Source organism: Leptodactylus fuscus, chromosome 1 (genome assembly GCF_031893055.1).
Source record: "Leptodactylus fuscus isolate aLepFus1 chromosome 1, aLepFus1.hap2, whole genome shotgun sequence".
NCBI classification, from domain to species: domain Eukaryota; kingdom Metazoa; phylum Chordata; class Amphibia; order Anura; family Leptodactylidae; genus Leptodactylus; species Leptodactylus fuscus.
This window is the reverse complement of record NC_134265.1, coordinates 259084192-259109212: the sequence shown is the minus strand read 5'-3', so window position 1 is coordinate 259109212 and position 25021 is coordinate 259084192. Positions and strand designations below refer to the sequence as shown.

The window sequence follows — 25021 nt, the reverse complement described above, 5'->3', positions numbered from 1 at the left end:
GTCACTGACAGATACCTCTGGTGAAGGTTCATGTCCCTAAAATAAAAATGTTATTGAGTAAGTGGAAATCCAGTTGCCCAATGCTTATTTACCCCGACACCTGACATTGTAGGAGTGTCAGAAGAGTAAATTACGCATTCTTTGGATGGCCGTTCCCATTGAAATCTGCGGGTTCAGTCAAAATACATCTGATGTGTATGTCCAAACCACACACAGGTAATATCAACTATCCATGTTATATAGTAAAAAAAAAAGTGTACACAGTTAATACAATCATATCACTTTAATCACAGACCTATTAATAGATAAAATGTCTTATTTAGATAACAATAAAAAATTAACATTATGAAATTAATTGTTCATTTACCATCAGTTCTAGACTTGAAGCCTGAGGCTTTTTCCTTATTATAGTCCGCCCTGTCTGGCTGCCATTTGGCATTGCATTTCTAGAGTCCCCTTAGCGGTAAGGTAATACAGTCTGTATTATGCAGCAGTCACTAGCTGCATGTAGGTAGAAACATTATTCCATACTAGCTCCTGAGTGCTTTGTTGTCAATGTAACATACATGAGAATTTGGTCTAGCTTCCTTGGAAATATTTGAGTTCTTCTCTTGTCTATAAATTGGTCAAACTTTTTATCCATGGTATAAAAGAAGCCACTTTTGTGTATACTCCAGGAGAGTCCTTCATCCCACACCCATAGCCCCAAGAAGTTACCCCATAAATTACCCAGCTGCCTCCAGAACGTTCACAAACCAATGGACCACCACTGTCCCCTTGACAGCTATCCACATGTTTCTGCTCTTGAGGACTTCCTGCACAAAGCATTCTTCCCGTAAACCGACTCCTGTAACGCTCTTCACAGATCCGCTTGGGTAGTAATGTCACTCCAGCTTGTTGTAAAGTCCTTGAATATGCCCGACCTAAAAATGCATACAAATGAATATGGTTTGGCAAATGTGTTTTAATATCTATCATATTCCATACAAGTGGAGATCTGGCTGTTATTCCAGGGATTTGGGTCCCTGCAGGAGGTTGAAAAGGATAGTTTAGAAAAGCATTAGATGGAGCAGGGCTGTCAGTGACTGATGCACTTCCATAACAGACATGGCTTCAACAAACACTACCGTGATTGACAGATCTGCTTCTAGGGATATTTTATGGTAGTTAATGTCAATCTGGGAGCTGTACAACGAGATTTACTTATTTATGCATTTTACTTAAAAATGTTCAGCTAACAAAAGTGAGAGAGTAAAGTCCATTGATGACTTGTCATATAGGCCTCAAAATGTCATCCTGGCATTACTCATATACACATCTTAAGTGTTACCAGTCCATCATTGGTTCAAGGTTGATGTGATAGTTTTATATGAGACAAGATGGGATCAAACAGTATATATTTTATTCTTAATTCCCATGCATATTCTGTATAATCTCATATAGTATTTACATCATTACTTCTCTTACACAAAAGAATTCTGCAACAAAAAAGCAATTCAAAATTCACACACATACATACTCTAAATTCACACACACACACACACACGTACTTTATATTCTCAAATACATATACTATACACAAGCTCTATATTCACTATACTCTATATTCACACACAAACACATACTGTATATTCACACACATACAGTATGTACTGTATATTCACACACACACACGTACTATATATTCACACACACACATACACACATTGCCAAAAAAAATAACTGAAGATTCTGGAATGGAATGAAACTTTATACTGTACGTGTAAATATAACATGGTTGGGTATGGAGGAATCCAAGAACTATTTGCTATCCTTCTGCATATTTGTACAAAGATGTAGTAGCTGGCTCTGTATGTCCTTCTGCAACTAGTTTGCCGAAGCTGGCATCCCTGCTTTCCCCATAAATTCTCAATTGGTAATAAATCCTGTGACTTGGCAGGCCAAGAAAGTGGTGTGATCTAGCAAAGACATTCATGGGAAACTTATTGTGTTTTGGCGATTTTTATTTTTGGTGAAAAATGTCAGTTCAAACTCCACCCATGAAAGTCAAAAATTAACACGTGTCCATAAGATGTTGCTGAGCTGTTGGTGTCCCTCATCTCACTACTAGGGGTCACTGGCTGTCATATGCAATGACTCTTCACAATATCAACCAGTCCTCACGTAACTACTTCTCCCAGCACCTCCTAACAATTAGATCAGAACGGCAATTCATTGAAACAATCACCCTGGGCAAAATGTCTTTCAGTGTAACATAGAGCCATGTTGAGCAGTCAAGAAGAGAGATACACCACCCAAAATTAGCCTCTGAGAGCCTTTTTATGGGGCAGCAAGGGAAGCATTTCACAGCCTCTAATGGCAAAACCCAGTGTCTAATCAGGCCACATCTGTAATCAATTACATATCTTCCTAAGGTATAACTACATGCCAAGTTTTGAGGCAATCCAACACTTTCATCACACTGAATTTCCCCATGGTGGGACTATTAAAGGATTATCTTATCTTATCTCTTTTTTTAAATGAGTGAATATATAATATTACAATGATTACCTGTATCACCCCATCCTGTGATATAACAGTTTGATGCTGTTTTTTGAGGTCTTTCTCGTCGCATTGGTAAGCAGGCGGGTAAGACATGGTTGCTGAATGGTACACACTGTTCAGAAGATCCGTGCAGTCTTATGAGAGCTATGTCATAGTCACTTCCATCAGGTCTGTAATCTTTGTGTATTATGATCTGCTGAATTCCCATATCCTCCTCATACTCCTCAGGGACAAGTGTGTGATAATCTCCTACTCGTATCACGTAATTGCGGGTGTTATTACCATACCTAGACAATGACATAGGAAGGCATAGCTATAAATTAGACCTTAAGACATTAATTTCTGCCCTCAAAAATGTCACGATCTGGAATGTTTTGCTACAAACATTTACTTGTTTACCATACAGATTTTTGAGGGCCGGTGGATGTTTCTCTCACAAAATAATTGCTCATCTATTCGTGCCACATACACACTGTAGAAATATCATACATCTGAATTTGTTATTTCATAAAGTACATAATATTTATCATAACAAGTACATACAGTATCTATAGAAAACACACAGTATGTATAAAATGTGAATAAACTCCAAAAAAAATGTTATTGGGACTCCCCACTTTTTGTCCAAGTAGTTATTAAAAAAAAGCTTTAAAATAAAAATACAGTAGCATGAGAAGTTTCACATCCACATGTTTTCTCAAGGACTTCTGTAATCTCCCCAATGAGATGAACAGAACAGCCAAAGAAATTTCTACAACAAATCTGACACCTGTAAATATATCCATATGCATGTATTTGAAAATCAGGAATGAGTCCAATACAGGGAAGAGAATCAAATCTTTCCAATGCATTTATTTTCCAGTGTAGATTCTCCGCTTTAGGCTTATAAATACTGATGCAAAATACTGACATACATGTGAAGGAGGCCTTGGCTTTTATTCTCACATGAAACTAATCCTATGAAATTCACATATAAACTAACAAATTATATGTGACATACTGGACATAAGAGCAAATAGCAACAATTTAGCATACTGTATACTGGGCGTGAGATAACAGATAAAAGCTCGGCTAATTTTAATAGACAGCTGTAGAGTTACCGGCCCTATCAGTTTGCCTTAATGATTTCTATGGTTTTGGCTCAAAAAACTGCATGAAAAACTGCGGCTTTTTCTTCAAAAATAATAGTGGAAATTTACTGACTAAAAGAAAAATGCTGTCCATAGCAGCCAATGAGGGAACAGCTTTTATTTCTTAAAGAGCACTGTAAGAAATGAATGGAGCACTGTGATGTGTTGTTAGGGGTGAGAAATGTAGCTTTTCGTTTATATATTATCATAAACCTGCCCCATTGTTTGTGAAACAACCCTTTGCAGAGTTCTCTGATGTTGCTTAGTTTGCAGTCAGTTTTTGAGACAACCTACTTGAAGTTTATGTTCCATGATGAATGAGCACTCCTGTAATACCTGGATGACTCATATCTTTCAGAGCAACTTTCAGTTCTTGCTCATAAAAAGAGTTCCTGAATGGAGCACCCCCTATAACATCCATATGTCTCAACAGAGCACATGGTCGGAGGTTGTTTTCATGTGACCACTTATTTAAGGGTGTAAATGTCTTTTTTTTTCTATCTTCCTATAGGATAAGTTGAAGTCAGTTACCTAGCATTACTGCATTTTAGGGTGATACGTGCATAATCACAGTACAGCCCCCCCAAAATAGACCCACCCCTTGGTTCACAACACCAATGGCATACCAATCATGGAGACAGGGTAGACAACTGCTATGAGGTCCATCTCACAACACTTTCAACTCTGTTGATTTTTGTCAATCAAAAATTGTTCCCCCTGTTCTGCTTACTGAGATTTATGATAAGCAAATTGACAAGCAATGAGATGCGTTCTCAATGCGTTCGGTATTCCGTTCGTGGGTCCCTAAGCAGACTCCCCGAACGGAATATCGAATGCAGATGTGAACCAGGCCTTATAGTATTCTACCAGTCAGTTGGACCAGTAGGCTCTGGAGACAGAGATATGCATACCATTGTTGTAATAGTTGTCAATTTTTTTAGTATTTATATTTACAATATCAAGAGAAAAGATTATTTATGTAGCCACTGCCCTTTTGTACCTGCTATTTTTTTCTTGGAATGAGGGTGCCTAATTCTGATTTCTGTTATTGGACCCCATTATTTCTATGTTCACCCCTGAAGAACACAGTTATTATTGCTTGGCTACATAGTCCATGTGATCTGCCTTTTTTTCTTCTCCGCTGTAGATGACTATAGTACAGCTGTCTCTGTTATGTAACACTGTGAATGGCACTATTATAGAGTTACAGTGGCATCTGAAGAATGTCTAGTTCTCAGTGGTGACCTACTATAGACCGCTCCTTAACTGCAGTTTCTTGCAATAATTTGAATATCTCTGTAATTATATTTGACAATGTTAAATATGATTAGTAGATTGTAATGTTATGACAACCCCCTGACCCTATAAATAAACTGATAATTAGTACGAGCCTGTAACCAAAGACGGACTGTTATACGTAAGCCTCCAGAGGGTGGCAAGTTTAGACAGTGTTCTCAGTGTGTTAGAAACACATCCACTAACATTACATTCAAGGAAATGATCTAAGTCAAGGAATGCTAACTACTTCCTATCACTGGAGAACATCTCACTATCAAGTAATGCCCTGCCAGGGTTTCATACCAGTGTGGGTGGCTTATATATGTGAAGACGGATGATTTGGCACAACTTTTCATTTTACATGCCAAGAAGTAAATATAACTTGAATGAACTGATAACCCTGAAGTGTAATAACTTAAATTCAATACACAATAACACAATTTCTTTCAAATTCATATCAACTAGCCAGGAAATTGAATTATGATTCAAGGAATTTTTTTTTTTTTTTTTTTTTTTTTTTTACCAAAAGTATTACATTGAAGTAGTGTCAGCAAGCTACAGGAGAACCTTTCAGATAGATCCTTGATAAAAACCTGCCTCCTCTAGAGTATTCAGTATTTCCAACTGGATCAACCCTGATCAACCATCTCTAACAGGGTATGAAAAAGCTGGGTATCAGCCTGGCCGTCCTTCAGAGGACCTGTAAAGAAGGATGGAAGAAAATTCTAAAATCCAAGTGTGTCATAATGAAATAGTGTCATACCCCAAATGAAGTAACTATTGCAAAAGGTGCAAATTGTTGATCAAGTGTGATGTGATATTAAAGTCATTTGTCTGTTAAAGTTGGTCGATTTGTACGGCTGCGTTGGTGACCAATATGGTTGTGTTATGTTCAAAGTGTCCAACATGTCTTTCTGAATTCATCACAGGTCGTAGAATGCAGAAAACTGTTGCTGTTCCATTGTAGAGTAATACAGTTCACATTCTTGGTTGTGCTGGTTTTGGTGGTTCACCTGGAAATAGCTGCGGTTTGTCCCATGCCTGAACTGTCAATGGGGAAAGGCAACCCTAGATCCGTTTGGCAGAAATATGTTTAGTTAGACTCAATAGAATAGATATGTGAGAACGCATAGGTGTAAGGATACCATGTTGTTCATATCAGTAGAGTTGCAAGATAATAAAAATAAAAAGTGTTGTCCTTCTTCCACAAGGTTGTGCCTGTGCCCAGGTTATCGGGGGATACCGGCGGTGTGATGCAGTGAGAAAAGTCCATAAGGGTCCACAGAATGGAGAATTAAAGTAAATGGTAAATTCTACACTGGCTACTAGCTTTCAATTGACACAAATGTGCCACAATTGTGGCAGTGGGTTTTAGATTAAGACTGGTGTAGGAAACATTTTGATAGATAGATAGATAGATAGATAGGAAGATACATAGATATAGATAGATAGATAGATAGATAGATAGATAGATAACCTAGATAAGTTAATTTGGACTCACATTAATTAAAAAAAAATAAAAATCAAATACGCTCCTCCAGACAAATATAACCTAGTTAGGCTTTGACATATTGGAAGTAAGCACTACATCACTGTTAACGTCAATGACTTTTATCTACATAAATATGTCCATTGTGTTTATAAAACTGTGAGGCAAGGATCATGTATGCGTTTATCGGTGGCTTATTTGGGATTTTACCAAGGTTTTACTACAGTCTGTTTCTAATTTTTAAACTGCTCTTCTACCTTCTGGCCCTCGGCTGCAACTTTCATTGGCACAATACAGTGATCCAGATTTGGAAAGTGATATAATCATTATGAAAAACTGTGTTCCAGGAACGAAAGGCTAGGGAGTCTAGATGCTATCTCCAAAAAGAGAATTGCTATGTCCTATCATCATATACTAAGTTGGCACCATTCCTTTGTTTTTTTTGCTGGGGACAAAGCCGAACTCTTACTATGAAATATCCATTACTAATAGAACAAACCATAGGTCATGGAGTAACTTATTCTCCGCACAAAACTATTTTAAAGCTTCTGATACCATGGCATCACCATGCAAGACAGTAAAATTAATCAGTCTAAAACTGGCATGGATTAGGAGGGCAGAATAGACAAAAACACACCAGAATAATTATTCTCACAGAGCTGCTGCCCGTGAAAAATGACTCCTGTCATCAGGTAATAGCAACCAGTTCTGAAAATATTAATTTCACGTAATCACTTCCTGGCTAGTAGCCAGGATTAAGTCATGGCAAGGAGGAAGAAGGGAAATGAAAGTCCAATGTGCAGAAATAATTAAGCTTCTATGTGCACCAGGGATCAGGCCTTGTGTCCACACTAAATGGAAAAACAGTTGGAGTCTGCTTTTCTAACCATGGTTCCAATTTTCGCAGCTCTATAATTTTCTTTTTCTTGATGACTATTCTTTTGCAATGCTACAAAAGGTTATGGGGTTAACGTTTTCAAATACTTTATTTAGAATTCTGAGTAGGTACAGGGTGGTCTCAGCTATTAGCCAAAGCAGAGTGGGTACAAAGAGTCTGATGGCACCACCAGTTCCAATAGAATGATTTGGTATTGAAACTGACTAAAGCAAACAATATTTTCTTGGATTATCTATTGCCAATTTGCCAAATGACTCACAATTGCCCATTAGCTTAGTTGACATATTTAAAGTGTAGGTGTTATTTACCTTTTTTTGGACTATTTTGTATGAGGAGGGGGGTTTGATGTTACTTCCTTTTAGAGTATTCTCACTAGCATCACTCCAACTAAGGATTGCTAGTCAGAGTAAGTATCTTATACACTGTGTATTGACAATACATATGCCAAAGGGGAATGGGTCACTTCAAATAGCTGTATCTCCAGTCTTACAGCACCTATAACAGGTGGCTCTGGTGTTATATGAAAGCTGGTATTCTCCATTACTAAAGTCACAGTTAGCTAGGTATGAAACCCAACAATATCACTATTTAATACAGCTGGTAGTATGAGCTCTATATGCAGCAGTTCATATGACAGCTTTCATATGACACCAAAACCACTGTTCTAAGTAGTATAAAACCATAAAGGGGGCAACACAGTGGCTCAGTGGTTAGCACTGCAGCCTTGCAGCACTGGAGTCCTGGGTTCAAATCCTGCCATGGACAACATCTGGAAGGAGTTTGTGTGTTCTCCCTGTGTTTGTGTGGATTTCCTCCCAAACTCCAAAGACTTACTGATAGGGAAAAATGTCAATTGTGAGACCTATATGGGCTCAGCTGCTGAATCAACGCAAAATAGGTCATGCCGCTTCTTTTTTCCACTACTAATGGAAGTCAATGAGAGCCATTTTTGCAGGCGGATTTTGAGGCGGAATGCACCTGCAAAAAATTTTGTGTAAACATACCCTAACTGCTTCATCTGTATATACTGGCAATGCAGAGTGTGTAGGAAACTGACAACAGTTAGCGGTAGGGAGAACTTTAGTACCTGTTTTCATCTAAAAGAAAGTAAAAGAGGTTAATAAAGTTAGTGTAAAAATGTTCACAGATCTGTTTTTAGTTATTAAAACGTGTATATTGTGTTTGTTTGTTTTTTATCAGTACTAGCCATTTTCATTGGTAAATAATAGAGATGAGCGAACAGTGTTCTATCGAACTCATGTTCGATCGGATATTAGGCTGTTCGGCATGTTCGAATCGAATCGAACACCGCGTGGTAAAGTGCGCCATTACTCGATTCCCCTCCCACCTTCCCTGGCGCCTTTTTTGCTCCAATAACAGCGCAGGGTAGGTGGGACAGGAACTACGACACCGGTGACATTGAAAAAAGTAGGCAAAACCCATTGGCTGCCGAAAACATGTGACCTCTAATTTAAAAGAACAGCGACGCCCAGCTTCGCGTCATTCTGAGCTTGCAATTCACCGAGGACGGAGGTTTCCGTCCAGCTAGCTAGGGCTTAGATTCTGGGTAGGCAGGGACAGGCTAGGATAGGAAGGAGAAGACAACCAACAGCTCTTATAAGAGCTAAATTCCAGGGAGAAGCTTGTCAGTGTAACGTGGCACTGACGGGCTCAATCGCCGCAACCCAGCTTTCCGCGGATCCTGAATGGAATACACTGACAGTGTATTCCCGTATACCCGATATATACCCCCGATACCCGTTCCAACGGTGTGCCCCCCCACCTTCACCCCAGAAATACCCTGCAAGTCCCCTAGCAATAGAATTGGGGCTATATACACCCACTATTTTTGCTACTGCCATATAGTGCCATTGTCTCACTAGGAATTCAAAGAATATATTGGGCTTACATATAACTTCAATTCCAGGGAGAAGCTTGTCAGTATAACGTGGCACTGACGGGCTCAATCGCCGCAACCCAGCTTTCCCAGGATCCTGAATGGAACACACTGACAGTGTATTCCAGTATACCCCATATATACACCCCAAATCCCCGTTCCAACGGTGTGCCCCCCACCTTCACCTCAGAAATACCCTGCAAGTCCCCTAGCAATAGAATTGGGGCTATATACACCCACTATTTTTGCTACTGGTATATAGTGCCATTGTCTCACTGGGAATTCAAAGAATATATGGGGGTTACGTGCACCCACAATTTTTGCTACTGGTAGATAGGGCCATTGTCTGACTGGGAATTCAAAGAATATATTGGGGTTACGTGCACCCACAATTTTTGCTACTGGTATATAGTGCCGTTGTCTCACTGGGAATTCAAAGAATATATGGGGGTTATGTGCACCCACAATTTTTGCTACTGGTATATAGTGCCATTGTCTGACTGGGAATTCAAAGAATATATTGGGGTTACGTGCACCCACAATTTTTGCTACTGGTATATAGTGCCATTGTCTCACTGGGAATTCAAAGAATATATGGGGGTTATGTGCACCCACAATTTTTGCTACTGCTATATAGTGCCAGTTTCTGACTGGTAATTCAAAGAATATATGGGGGTTACGTGCACCCACAATTTTTGCTACTGCTATATAGTGCCATTGTCTCACTGGGAATTCAAAGAATATATGGGGGTTACGTGCACCCACAATTTTTGCTACTGGTATACAGTGCCATTGTCTCACTGGGAATTCAAAGAATATATGGGGTTATGTGCACCCATAATTTTTGCTACTGCTATACAGTGCCATTGTCTCACTGGGAATTCAAAGAATATATTGGGGTTACGTGCACCCACAATTTTTGCTACTTGTATATAGTGCCATTGTCTCACTGGGAATTCAAAGAATATATTGGGGTTACGTGCACCCACAATTTTTGCTACTTGTATATAGTGCCATTGTCTCACTGGGAATTCAAAGAATATATTGGGCTTACATATAACTTCAATTCCAGGGAGAAACTTGTCAGTGTAACGTGGCACTGACGGGCTCAATCGCCGCAACCCAGCTTTCCCAGGATCCTGAATGGAACACACTGACAGTGTATTCCCGTATACCCCATATATACACCCCAAATCCCAGTTCCAACGGTGTGCCCCCCCACCTTCACCTCAGAAATACCCTGCAAGTCCCCTAGCAATAGAATTGGGGCTATATACACCCACTATTTTTGCTACTGGTATATAGTGCCATTGTCTGACTGGGAATTCAAAGAATATATTGGGGTTACAAATACCCTCATTTCTTGCTACTGCCATATAGTGCCAGTTTCTGACTGGTAATTCAAAGAATATATTGGGGTTACGTGCACCCACAATTTTTGCTACTGCTATACAGTGCCATTGTCTCACTGGGAATTCAAAGAATATATTGGGGTTACAAATACCCTTATTTCTTGCTACTGCCATATAGTGCCAGTTTCTGACTGGTAATTCAAAGAATATATTGGGGTTACGTGCACCCACAATTTTTGCTACTGCTATATAGTGCCAGTTTCTGACTGGTAATTCAAAGAATATATTGGGGTTACGTGCACCCACAATTTTTGCTACTGGTATATAGTGCCATTGTCTGACTGGGAATTCAAAGAATATATGGGGGTTACGTGCACCCACAATTTTTGCTACTGCTATACAGTGCCATTGTCTCACTGGGAATTCAAAGAATATATTGGGGTTACGTGCACCCACAATTTTTGCTACTGGTATATAGTGCCATTGTCTCACTGGGAATTCAAAGAATATATGGGGGTTACGTGCACCCACAATTTTTGCTACTGCTATATAGTGCCAGTTTCTGACTGGTAATTCAAAGAATATATTGGGGTTACGTGCACCCACAATTTTTGCTACTGGTATATAGTGCCATTGTCTGACTGGTAATTCAAAGAATATATTGGGGTTACGTGCACCCACAATTTTTGCTACTGGTATATAGTGCCATTGTCTGACTGGGAATTCAAAGAATATATTGGGGTTACAAATACCCTCATTTCTTGCTACTGGTATATAGTGCCATTGTCTGACTGGGAATTCAAAGAATATATTGGGGTTACGTGCACCCACAATTTTTGCTACTGGTATATAGTGCCATTGTCTCACTGGGAATTCAAAGAATATATGGGGGTTACGTGCACCCACAATTTTTGCTACTGCTATATAGTGCCAGTTTCTGACTGGTAATTCAAAGAATATATTGGGGTTACGTGCACCCACAATTTTTGCTACTGGTATACAGTGCCATTGTCTCACTGGGAATTCAAAGAATATATTGGGGTTACGTGCACCCACAATTTTTGCTACTGGTATATAGTGCCATTGTCTGACTGGGAATTCAAAGAATATATGGGGGTTACGTGCACCCACAATTTTTGCTACTGCTATACAGTGCCATTGTCTCACTGGGAATTCAAAGAATATATTGGGGTTACGTGCACCCACAATTTTTGCTACTGGTATATAGTGCCATTGTCTCACTGGGAATTCAAAGAATATATTAGGGTTATGTGCACCCACAATTTTTGCTACTGCTATATAGTGCCAGTTTCTGACTGGTAATTCAAAGAATATATTGGGGTTACGTGCACCCACAATTTTTGCTACTGGTATATAGTGCCATTGTCTGACTGGGAATTCAAAGAATATATTGGGGTTACGTGCACCCACAATTTTTGCTACTGGTATATAGTGCCATTGTCTGACTGGGAATTCAAAGAATATATTGGGGTTACGTGCACCCACAATTTTTGCTACTGCTATACAGTGCCATTGTCTGACTGGGAATTCAAAGAATATATTGGGGTTACGTGCACCTACAATTTTTGCTACTGGTAGATAGTGCCATTGTCTCACTGGGAATTCCACAAATAATTTGGGGATTCATTCACCCTACATCTCAGGCTCTTGCCATATTCACCCAGGTTGTCAGTGCTGCACCAGCTCGATCCCAGACAGCTCGGCCCGAAAAACACGTTACCTATATAGAGGATTTGGACAATGAAGACAACATGTTCTAAATCTAATGTCTGCACCTTCTCCAGAATTAAAATAAAGGCAGCGTTTAACTTTCAAATAGCACTGCACAAAGGAATAGCTTATCAGCTTGTCTCATGACATGCTACTGAAAAGTGTCATTTGTGTATCTTAATGTAAATATAGTTGTATAAGCTTTTTGGGTTTTAGGCACTGCCAAGTTATTTATTACCACCCGCTCCCTTATAATGATGATGACGCCAAAGTCACTGTGGGTGTTCAGAGCTCACAGCTTTGGTTGACATTTGTCTTGCTCTCTGTCGGTACCAGCTGTCTTTTTGGATACCGTAAAGTTATGTTGACTTTATTAACAGCTATAGAAGCTTTAGCCAGGTTGTGACGGTGTGTAACCCTAACAACACTAAATGGGATGCACATTAATAGTCAGTCTATGTACGCTAAACGTATCACTGAAGTAATTTTTTTTCCCTCTCCCCTAATATAAGAAAGGAACAGACATTAGACCTAGACCGGGGTTCGAGGCTTGTAAAAATCCAGTATTATTTGTTCTTCATGATGTGAAATATGTGTTGAAAAGCAACCCAAGATGAAGTCAGCCATGTGTGCCAGTGTGTTACTTGGCATGCCTTTGCTGGCCCCAACTGTAAGGGTCACTCTCCATTTCCTCCATTTTCCACTCCCCTTCACACCGTTTGTGGTGAAGCAATGGGATGCACTGAAGTGCACCCTCTAGCCTCGTGTGGGACAGGGACATCAGATGCCACTCCAACCCCCTCGTCTTCCTCCGCCAGCCAACGGTGCGAAGATGAGAGGAGTGTGCTCTGAATGTTTTCTGCCTAGCAGAGGCTAGTTCTCACTTACGAAAATGGCCCCACTTTGACCTGTATATCAGGCACAATGGTGTAGGTTTCAAAGAAACATGGCACCAACAAGTTGAAAAACGTGGGCCATGCGTGGACCGTGTTTGAGTCTGGCAAGCTCCAGATCTGCTACCAGGTTCCAGCCATTATCACAGGCGCAAAAATGCCAGGCCCCAGGTGTAGCAGGGAAAAAAAATGCCATCTCAGCCAGGATGGCATCCCTGACCTCGGAGGCACTGTGCTGTCTGTCCCCCAAGCTGATCAGTTTCAGCACGGCCTGCTGACATCTCCCCATGCCAGTGTTACAGTGTTTTCCGCTAGTAGCTGGGGTGGAGGTTGCAGCATCGTAGGGTTTCAGTCTACTCCTGCCATGAATTTTGGCCTGGGAGAGGAGATAGGCCACCCCAGTTTGCACCCGGGGAACAGACTCCACCACATTCACCCTGCCTGTCATTAAAGATAAGCACTGCAGCATCCCTGACCACAGGCGCTTGTCCATGTGTCGGTGGTCAAGTGGACCTTGCAGCAAAGCGCAGAGCTCTGGGCCCGACTGATGTTATGGGACACATGCAGGTGCAAGGCAGGGACAGCACACCAAGAGAAGTAGTAACGGCTAGGCCCAGCATAGGGAGGTGCCCCAGCTGCCATCTGCTGACGGAAGGCCTGGGTCTCCAGAAGCATAAACAAACACCAACATCTCCAGGGTCAGCAGTTTATCGATGAGGCTGTTAAAGGCTTGGGCATGGGGGTGGGTTGTGTTGTACTTCTGCCTGCAATGAAAAGCTTGGGAAATGTGGAGTGGCTGGGAAGAGGCGCATGATGGTGCAGGCCAAAAGGGCGCATGAGGGTGAACTCCCCAATGTGTCAGAGATAGGTGTGTAGGTGTCCTTGCATCATATACTTGCACCATATTTGGCTTTGGAAGTTAATTTTGTGCCAAAAAGTGGTTAAGACAGCGATCCCTCAGCTACTCCCGTTACACTGTCTAGTGAAATTACCATCTTTGGAAGTGGACCACCACTTGTAAGATCCCAAAGGAAGCAGGCAAGAGATGTGCAGTGCAGAAAAAAAGATGAGAAAATAAGTGTAGGCTGTAGAGCACAGAGGGATCGGAGAGGACAGAGCTGGTGTCGGCCAGGTATTCCCACAACATGCGCCTATACTTGTCCCTCCTGGTGACACTAGGCCCCTGAGTGGCAGTAATTTGTCCAGGGGGGCCATTAACGTGTTCCAGACCTAGGAATAAGTCTTCCAACAGGGTAGAGTTTTGCATGCCTTTGCTTCTACCCACTGTTTTTGCTGCTTAGCTTCCCTCCACATCTACACTGCTTTCACCCCTAAACATCACCCCAGTTTATGCCTTTGTTTCTACCCTGTTTTTTTTTGTTGAATTAGCTTCCCTCCACATCTACACTGCTTTAGCCCCTAAACATCACCCCAGTTTATGCCTTTGCTTCTACCCAGGTTTTTTGTTGATTTAGCTTCCCTCTACATCTACACTGCTTTAGCCCCTAGACATCACCCCTGTCCATGTGGGGTCGGTGGCCTCGTCATCCACCAACTCCTCTTCCAATTGCGCACTGGCCCCTTACTGCAAACCGCACATGACCACAGCTTGCCCTGATGGCAACTGTGTCTCATGATCCCCACTTAGGTCCAGACAAGTCGGTGGCGGGTCCAAAACCCCAAAATTGGAAGGAAATGGCGGATGCTGCAGTATTTCTAACACCTGTTCCTGGTGCTCGGGCCTGGTCTGTGTTGTACCCTGCACCCTGCTTAACGCAGCTGCCATATCCGAAGTTGTGCTGAGCGCATGCTAATGTTTCGTGTCCAGTGCAATGGATGGGATGGGATTTCACATAAGTCTGCCACCCATGGCCACTCATGGTTGAGCAACTGAGGGAGTGGACTTTGACGAACCCGAGGGTTTTGGAGTTGGAACTACATCAAAGGTCTGTGCTGCTCACACACTCTGCTCAACACATGATATGTTTAGTGCCAGCAGTGTGGAGACGTCGCACAACAGCCGTTGTTCCAGCAGGTACAGGCGTTGTAGGAGTGCATAGAGGCTAGCAGCGGCAACTATAGACTTTAAAAACTATCCGCACAAGCGCCACACTTTCACTAGTAGCTCAGGAACATTGGGGTACCTTTTTAAAATGATTAGCAGCAATGAGTTAAAAACGTGGCCCAGGCATGGAATATGTTGCAGGCTGCCAAGCTACAGAGCCAATCCCAGGTTACGGCCATTATCACACATGACAACATGCCTGGGCCCAGGTGCAGTGGCAAAAACCACATTGCCGTCTCATCGAGGATGGCATGACTCACTTTGTAGGCAGTGTGCTGTCTGGCCCCCAAGCTGATGAGCTTCAGCACGGCCCGCTGATGTCTCCCCACACCAGTGTTGCAGCGTTTCCAGCTCGTAGCTGGGGTCAATTTAACAGCGGAGGAGGGTGGTGTTTCAGCCCTCCTCCCAGGAATGTTTTGTGGGGAGACAAGTCAGGCCACCACATTTTGCGACCCGGTCCACGCCTCAGCTACATTCAACCACTGTGCCCAAATTGAAAGGTAGCGTCCCTGTCCGCATGCACTTGTCCATTCGTAACTGGTCACATGGAACTTTAGGGCTAAGCGCTGAATTTAGGGACCGCCTCATGTTTGGGGGAAAGTGCTGGTGTGGACGGCACAGTGCGGTGGCGCAGTAGACACTCTGCCCAAAAAGGACAGAGTGTCCCCCAGCCGGGATTCCAACATCTCCTGGGCCAGATTTCTTGAGATGAGGCCGTTGAAGCCTTGGGCATGTGGGTGGGTTGCGCTGTACTTTAGCATGAAATGAAAGGCTTGGGAGATGGGGAGTTGCTGGGAAGAGGCGCATGATGGCGCGGGCAAAAGGAGAAATGGCAGGAAAAGGTGAGGATAAGGGTGAACTCCCCAAAGTGTCAGAGGCAGATGTGGAGGTGTCCTGGCTGCTGGTCTGGACTGCAGCGCCAGCCCTGTCAACAGTGGGAGAGGCAGTGGCCGCCAGGCCAAACGACAATTATCCTGCGCTTGCTCTCACCCACTGAGCCCAGGGCTTGCCTTCCAAATGATGGCACCCGCAAGAGGTGTTGAGATTCCTCTCCGCAGATCTCCAACCCATCTTGGACTTGCAAATTGCACTAAATTTGTCATGTAACTGACATGTATATGATGAGTCTATCCATTGTCTGTTCATTTTGGTGAAAGTCAGCCTGTCAGCTGACAGACAGCTGTGCTTGTCAGTGATGATGCCACCGGCTGCTTGTACCCCCAGTTTTTGCTGCTTAGCTTGCCTCCACATCCACACTGCTTTTGCCCCTACACATCACCCCTATCCATGCCTGTGCCTCTAGCCATAAGTCTGCCACCCATGGAAACTCATGATGCAGAAAGTGAGGGAGCTGACTCTGAGGAACCCTTGGGTTTTGTAGCTGGTACTCCATCAAAGGTCTCTGCTGCTCACACACCCTGCTGAACATACGGTATCTAGGGTTAGAGCGTGTGGTGACCTCGCACAACAGTAGGTGCTTCAGGCAGATGTAGGCCTTGCTGGAGTGTATTGCGGCTAGCTCCAGGTACTGTAGACTTGGGAAAGTGGGTGTCCAAGTGCCGCACTTTCACCCTTAGCTCAGCTAATTTGGGGTATGTTTTTAAAAATCATTGCACCACTACATTGAACACGTGGGCCAGGCATGGAATGTGTTGGAGGCTGGCAAGCTCCAGAGCCCTCCAACAAGACAAAAAAGCCTGGCCCCAGGGGCAGCGGGGATAAACAAATTGCCATCTCATCCAGGATGGCATCCCTGACCTCAGAGGCAGTGTGCTGTCCGTCTCCCAAGCTGATGAGCTTCAGCCCAGCCTGCTGACGTCTCCCCACACCAGTGTTGCAGCGTTTTCAGCTCGTAGCTGGGGTCAATCTAACAGCGGAGGAGGAGGGTGGTGTTTCAGCCCTCCTCCCAGGAATGTTTTGTGGGGAGACAAGTCAGGAAAATTCTTGAAACAGGGGAGAGTTTTGCATCTTTGCCCTTGCTGCCTATGGACATCCCTTTGCCTCTAGCCACCATTTTCCCTGCTTTGCTTGCCTCCACATCCACACTGCTTTTGCCCCTAGACATCACCCCAGTCCATGCCTTAGCTTGTACCCCCAGTTTTTCCTGCTTAGCTTGCCTCCACATCCACACTGCTTTTGCCCCTAGACATCATCCCTATCCATGCCTCTGCCCCTAGCCATAACTCTGCCACCCCTGGAAACTCATGGTGCAGAAACTTTGGGAGTTGACTTTGAGGAACCCTTGGGTTTTGTAGATGGAACTCCATCAAAGGTCTGTGCAGCTCACACACCCTGCTCAAGATATGGTATTGTAGGGTTTCAGCGTGTGTGAATGACGGACAACAGCCTGTGTTTGGACAGATGTAGGCCTTGCTAGAGTGTTTTTAGGCTAGCAGCGACTCCTGTGCACTTGCAAAAGTGGGCGCACAAGCGCCGCATTTTCAACAGTAGCTTCGGTACATTTGGGTATGTTTTCAAAAAACTTTGCACCACTAGGTTAGACGTGGGCCAAACATGGAACGTGTTGGAGGCTGGCAAGCTCCAGAGCCGCTACCAGGTTCCAGCCATTATCACAGGCATAAAAATGCCAGGCCCCAGGTGTAGCAGGGAAAAAAAAATGCCATCTCAGCCAGGATGGCATCCCTGACCTCGGAGGCACTGTGCTGTCTGTCCCCCAAGCTGATGAGCTTCAGCACCGCCTGCTGACGTCTCCCCACACCAGTCTTTTAGCGTTTGCCGCTAGTAGCTGTGGTGGAGGTTGCAGCGTCGTAGGGTTTCAGTCTACTCCTGCCATGAATTTTGGCCTGGGAGAGGAGATAGGGTACCTCAGTTTGCACCCCGGGACCAGACTCCACCACATTCACCCTGCCTGTCCTTAAAGATAAGCAGCATCCCTGACCACAGGCGCTTGTCCAAGTGTCGGTGGTCAAGTGGACCTTGCAGCAAAGCGCGGAACTAAGGGCCCACCTGATGTTGAGTGACACGTGCTGGTGCAAGGCGGGGACGCCACACCGGGAGAAGTTGAGACGGCTAGGGACGGCATAGTGAGGTGCCACAGTTGCCATCAGGTCCGGGAAGGCGGGAGTTTCAACAAGCCGGAACACCAACCTCTCCTGGGCCAGCAGTTTAGCGATGTTGGCGTTCTAGGCTTGCGTGGGTGGGTGGTTAGCGGTGTATTTCTGCCGGCGCTCCAATGTCTGAGAGATGGTGGGTTGTTGTAAAGAAGCGCCTGATGGTGCCTTTGATGGTGCAGGAGAAGGAGATAAGACAGAAACAGGGGAGGATGAGGGAGAAGTCAACAAAGTGGCGGAGGCAGATGAAGTGATGTCCTGGCTCGTCCTCTGGAGTGCACCGCCAGCACTGTGAGCAGAGGCAGTGGCATGAACGGCGGGCGACGTTTGTCCTGCCGTTGCTGCCTGCCACTGATTCCATTGCTTGGATTCCAAATGACGGTGCATTGAAGTGGTGGACAGGTTGCTCTTCTCAGGGCCCCTACTCGATTTCGAGAGGCAAATTGTGTAGACGACACTATATCTGTCCTCGGCGCATTCCTTGAAAAAACTCTACACCTTCGAGAAACGTGCCCTCGATGGGGGAGTTTTTCTGGGCTGGGTACAAAAGGGAACATCTTCGGACATTCCGGGTCTGGCCTGGCTTCGGCGAAGCTGTTGACCTCTGCCTCTAGCTACCCTTTTTGGTGCTGCACCTGCCTCAACATCCACACTACTTTCCCAGCTTGACATCCGCCTTGTCCAGGTTGGGTCGGTGTCCTCGTCATCCACCACCTCCTCTTCCAACTCCTGTCTCGCCTCCTCCTCCTGCACAATGCGCATGTCAACTGGCTGCCCTGACAGCAACTGCATCTCATCGTCGTCAATGAGAGTGGGTTGCTGGTCATCCACCACCAAATCGACCGGAGATGGAGGAGACTCTAGTGTTTGAGCATCTGGACACAGATACTCGTCTGTTAGGTCCGTGGAATCGCGAAATGGAGGGGCAGGTTGCGGTACAGTCAAAGGAAGGGAGAACAGCTCTGGGGAGCAGGGACAGTTGGGGTTATTATTCTGGGAAGATTGGGAATTTTGGGTGGAAGACTGTTGGGTAAGAGGAGGTAGAGGCTGACTGGCTGGTGGACAATGTGCTTTAAGCGTTATCCGACAGCCATTGCAAGACCTGTTCCTGGTTCTCGGGCCTACTAATCTTTGTACCATTCAGCCTAGTTAATGTGGAACTTTTGTGCAAAGCGCAGAACTTAGGGCCCGCCTGATGTTAAGGGACACACGCTGGTACAAGGCTCAACTCACCCTAAGTGCCAAAAACACTGCTGGTGCAAGGCTCTACTCATGCCAAGGGCCTCAATCTCTGCTGGTAGCTCAGCTTAAGGTCCTGTAACTTTGTTTGGAAGGGCTCATGTTAAGGGCTAGAAAAGTGAATTTTGGAAGGTCTTACCACATCACACACACACACACACACACACACACTCAAAATGACAGTTAAGGGTGAGGGCTTTTGGAATTCCCATTGCCTATTCCATTTGTGGTTGTCATGGGGAACGTGATTTAAAGGGGTGGTTGTTACTGTTTGTTGAGCTTAAATTGGGGTTTGTGTCCATCCATTTGGGGAGTAAAGAAGGTTTCCAGGTATTTTCCCACTTTGATAGAGGTTTTTTTGAATGTGGAAAGTGTGTAGTTGTTAGGCAGTGATGTTGGGGTAATAGAGGGTCTTTGGTGTGTTAGATGCCCCCAGACACCCAGTGTCATTCCAGAGGTGTTGGCATCATTTCCTGGAGTGTCATAGTGGACTTGGTGACCCTCCAGACACGGATTTGGGTTTCCCCCTTAACGAGTATCTGTTCCACATAGACTATAATGGGGTTCGAAACCCGTTCGAACACACGAACATTGAGCGGCTGTTCGAATCGAATTTCGAACCTCGAACATTTTAGTGTTCGCTCATCTCTAGTAAATAATAATAATGTAATACCACCCTCAGAATAATAAGAAAATTGATTTCTATTTTATACTATGTGAATACAAAGTGAATTACAAACTGTTTGTCAAATCAGACAGAGGTCGCCTCTTGTATAAAAAAAAAACATACTCACTTATGGAAATCTGTACATGGATGCAAATGACTGCGTCTCCATAACATGAAGTACTAGCACCCAGCTCAATTATGAACTTTGCTTCTGTCAACAAGAGATGTTCAACAGGTACCGTCCTATCAGTTCTGGGGCTTATACTGTATCATTCGTGGATTTACTTTTTTGCTGACATGGTCTCCTTATAAAACATTACTGCTTTAATAACATTATTTTAAACATTCTCTGGCAAAAACAATTAGGAATAAAGCCAAAGATGATGTCAGGATGCATTACAGAGAAATAAGCCCTTGTTCCCATTGATGAATTAGCTTTATGTTGATGGATACAAATTAGAGAACTCTACCAAAGAAACATAATGCAGGTGAAGTAATGTCTCTGGAAAGTGAAAGCAAAGGGCAAAAGATCAAAATGTTAATTTAAGGTCTCAAGGGAGTCTATCACCATCCTTAACCCATTCAAGTTGCCAACGTAGTGCTGTAGGAGCTGCCATATGCTTCTATCATACCATCATTATGTTTCACATTTCCATGGATGTCAAGAAATATACATTATGCAAATGAGGTGCTCAGAGCACTGGGGGCGTTCCCAGAGATCTCCCAGCACAACTTTCTCTGATAAAAACATGCCCCCATATGCTTTGTTCCACACCCTAGCCAGTGGGAAACAATAATCCCCCTGTTGCAATGTCAACATCTGGTTTATGAAGTCTCGCACACGCGCAGTATGCATCACAAATCTCACAATGCATTCAAATCCCACCAAGGGCATAAAACCATCTGCAAGGAGTTTGTATGTTCTCCCCGTGTTTGCATGGATTTCCATCCCATATTCCAAAAAAAGACATACTGATAGGAAAAAATGTACATTGTGAGCTCTATGTGGGGCTCACAATCTACATTTAAAAATAAAAAAAAAATAATAATAAAAAAAAAATCTCATAATGCATAGCTATATATGTGCTGTATGCTCATATACACCCAACACTACAAGTGCATAGTGCGCATGTGCAAAATTTATCCGAGCAGGCGAAGACATCACAGCAGTGAGACTATCATTTCCAACTGGCCAGGGGATGGAACAAAGCATATAGGGCATGTTTTCAACGGAGAAAGCTGTCCTCGAATATCTCTGAAGCCCCCTGAGCTCTGAACACCTAATTTGCATAATGAAGAAAACGTCTTTTTCTTGGCATCCACAGGGCTGTGAAACATAATAAAGGTATCATATGTCACAGCACTATGGTGACAGCTTGGGTTAAGGAAAGAGATAACCTCCCTTTAAGGTGCACAGCAGTGTATGGATCTACATAGCTGCAGTGCAGGCACATAGAACTGAATTATCTAGCAGTATGGACCCCCAGCTATAAGCACAATATTGCTTACGCAATACAATACAGATCCATTATACAACTTTGAGTAAGGACTTTTATAGAATAAAGCAGTATTTAGCATGTTCTATTCAGAATGGGGTGTCTCATACTTTTCACAAACCTTTTCCACCTTTCTATAAACTTATAGATTTGGACTACAGTGAAGCTGCATTCATCCTAAGGTTCTGTTCAATTACAATATATGTATACATTGGAGATATACCTCCTGATGTATACTGTACCTCTACAGTATATCTTTGACACATGCTACTGTATGACAATACAGAAGAATAACCTGATCACTGGCCACAAACCATGCTGTACAGTACACAGTCCGTTTCTTATAGAGTAACAAAATGGCAATGGCAGCCTATGGATGAGTTTGTTGCATACACCAAGACATTTCACCGTGTATACACTGAATGTGTTCACATAGACTTACACAATTATAAAAGAGAAATAAAGGATTATTCTCATCTTGGCAAATCACTGCTCCCTATCCCAAGCTCTAGGGAGAGACCTATGGGAACAGCCAAGCAGTACTGCTCTTTTCTCCCACAGAGATGAATGGAAGCCATGGCACATTTAGGCCTCGTTCACACGGAGTTACGTCCCGCGAGATTTGGCACGTGTACGCCGCGTGACCCTTTGCGTGCCGTACACGCTCCCATTCATTTCAATGGGAGCGGGGATCGTATGCGCGATCCCCGCTCCCATTGAACTCAATGGGAGCGTGTACGGCACGCAAAGGGTCACGCGGCGTACACGTGCCAAATCTCGCGGGACGTAACTCCGTGTGAATGAGGCCTTAGCTTTACTGCTCCTGTAACTATTGTTTCCTTAGTTAACATTCTCCTCTGTGGAAGTGTAGAGTGGCTCTGCTTGACTATTGCCATAAGTTCCACTCTAGGGCTTGAGATAGAGATCAGATATTTCCATGCTGACAGTGATTTGTCGAGATTGGATAACCATTTAAACTTTCAGCAACTAAGGCTGTATGTAATAAATGTTTGGTCTATGGAACTTGTATATCAACAAAATATTGGAAACGTAAGTATCATTTTCCAATGCATTTGTACACAGTTATGCTTTCTGTATATGAAATTAAGAATTCCATCACTGCAGCTAACATACTAAGGGAAATGGATGTACCCACAGTACAAAAGAGGCAGACTAGCTTAGATGGAAGCAATCCCTTGTTCTATTGGATAGCAAAAAATTGTACAGATCCCAATTTCCATAGAAGTTGTATTGTTTCCAAACAAGAGGTTTGGAAATTGGTCCAATGGTCATGGAGAAGGTGTAGATTTAGAAACAAACACTAGGCCCTTCCATTGTGGATAACGTAATCCCGCACCATAATAAACATCCCATTATAATCTGTGGGGCCCCCTTTGGACTAGGCAAATCACAACATTAAGCTCCATCTTTGGTATTGTAGTTTACCTATTCATTGTTGCCAGGGACTATGCTAAAACCAACCAAAAAATCAGAAGCCCCTGTTAGAAAAAAAAAAAAATGCTGGATCAATAAATGATGTCATTCCTCCATTGCTAATAAATTCCTAAGAAACTTTTTGGCTAATCTCCTGTTGTCCTACTGTTCACCTTGAAGTGGAGAAACGCTTACAAAGATTCCCTATATTGTAAAAAGAAGAATACAATTAAAGCTAAAGCAATTGAAAAGCGTGTATGTAATTGCAGAATGTCTTACTGTTTTAACTGGAAGCTAGCAGAATGTCTATACCACTAGCAGATGTGGCCTTGCTCCTATAATGCCTGTGACAAAAGTTTGGAATTTGTTCAGAGACGCAATGGCGATCCTCATTTTGTTTACGAACAGTTCTTTTAGAACAAAGCAAAATTGTATTAGACTGTAGTGTAAGTACTGGAATGTAAATAGCCGCATTATACCAAGTCAGTGCAGTATATATGTACGACGACTCCTTTGGATGGAGAGTTTTATTTTCCACCGAAAACAGCACATCTGTTTCATATTCACCTTATAACACTTTAGCCAAATATCTTTTACAAGAATGTTAAAAGAATTTCCTACATTTCCAGTTGATGTGGGAGTTTAATGCAGATACTGTAACTATAGTATGCACCTAATTTCGAAATGGTGATGACATATATCAAAGTATAGAGTAGCATCCTTACTGCATATATACAGAATATAGTCACATCAAATATGAAGCCACTGGTTCTATAGCATTGGAACAATACCTACCTACTGTACACACAGTGTCTGATGGAGCCTATACAGCAGTACATGTAGGATGTAAGGCTCTGTACTAATGAAGCTACTAAGGCTCTGTCCCGTTTATAAACCCTTAAAGGGATATTCCCACGACAACAATCATATTCATATAAGAGTTCTTTCCAAAATATTTTTCTCCCCAATGAAAGTGGTTAGCCAAATTCTACCTGGCACTAGAAATCCCACTGTTGGTACAGTATAGTCCATCTTCATCCAGACCAAGCATGCTTAGCTTCTCTTTTTATTCCCTATAGTTGTATATTAAATTTGTGATATAGAACCATACATGTGCCATCTTAACAGAGAGAGCATGTGGAATGTATGAATAACTCCTATTAATAGGAATGGCCATAGCTACAATTGAGTGAAAAATTCATAAGTGAAACAATTATTTTTCACTTATGAAGCAGACACAAGCATCTAAGTATGGACCACCCACTCTGGCCAATGTAGGTTGAAAATGTAATGGAACTACTGGGGTACAAATCTTGGAACAGACGGAACATAGGAGGTAGATAAAGTCACAGTTACGTTACAAATGGTTTATCCATTTGGTTTCTCAAATTTAAGAAAAACGCTGTATGTTGGAAAAACTCCTTTAAAGGCAAGCTCAGTTTTTTCTGCATTGCATTTTTTTTTTTTTAAATGTAGATTGTGAGCCCCACATAGAGCTCACAATGTACATTTTTCCCTATCAGTATGTTTTTTTTTTTTGTTTTTTTTTGGAATATGGGATGGAAATCCATGCAAACACGGGGAGAAGATACAAACTCCTTGCAGATGGTTTTATGCCCTTGATTTGAACACCAGGACTCCAGCGCTGCAAGGCTGCAGTGCTAACCACTGAGCCACCGTGTGGCCCCCTGCATTGCATTTTTGCACCTATGCACCTATGTTGCAGAATACATTCACTAATATGTATAGTTTTCATTTGCATAAACTTAATCTTAAAAGTAAGTATCTACACTTCCTTCTCAAAGGGATTGTTCGCTTTTATATGCCAAAAAATTCT

At 43.0% G+C, this 25021-nt stretch overlaps 1 protein-coding gene across 2 annotated transcripts in view; it reads right to left on the bottom strand.

Moving 5' to 3' along the window:
* Positions 1-352: 352 nt before the first annotated feature.
* The window catches only part of PRSS12 (serine protease 12), a 147582-nt gene continuing 122913 nt past the window's right edge, over positions 353-25021 (bottom strand). For both annotated transcript variants that reach the window (XM_075286142.1, XM_075286148.1), the window contains exons 12-13: positions 2551-2831; positions 353-923 (exon numbers count right to left, since the gene is read on the bottom strand). In XM_075286142.1, coding sequence (XP_075142243.1) covers positions 616-923; positions 2551-2831 — 589 coding nt within the window. In that variant the 3' untranslated portion in view covers positions 353-615. The remainder of the gene's footprint in view (positions 924-2550; positions 2832-25021) is intronic.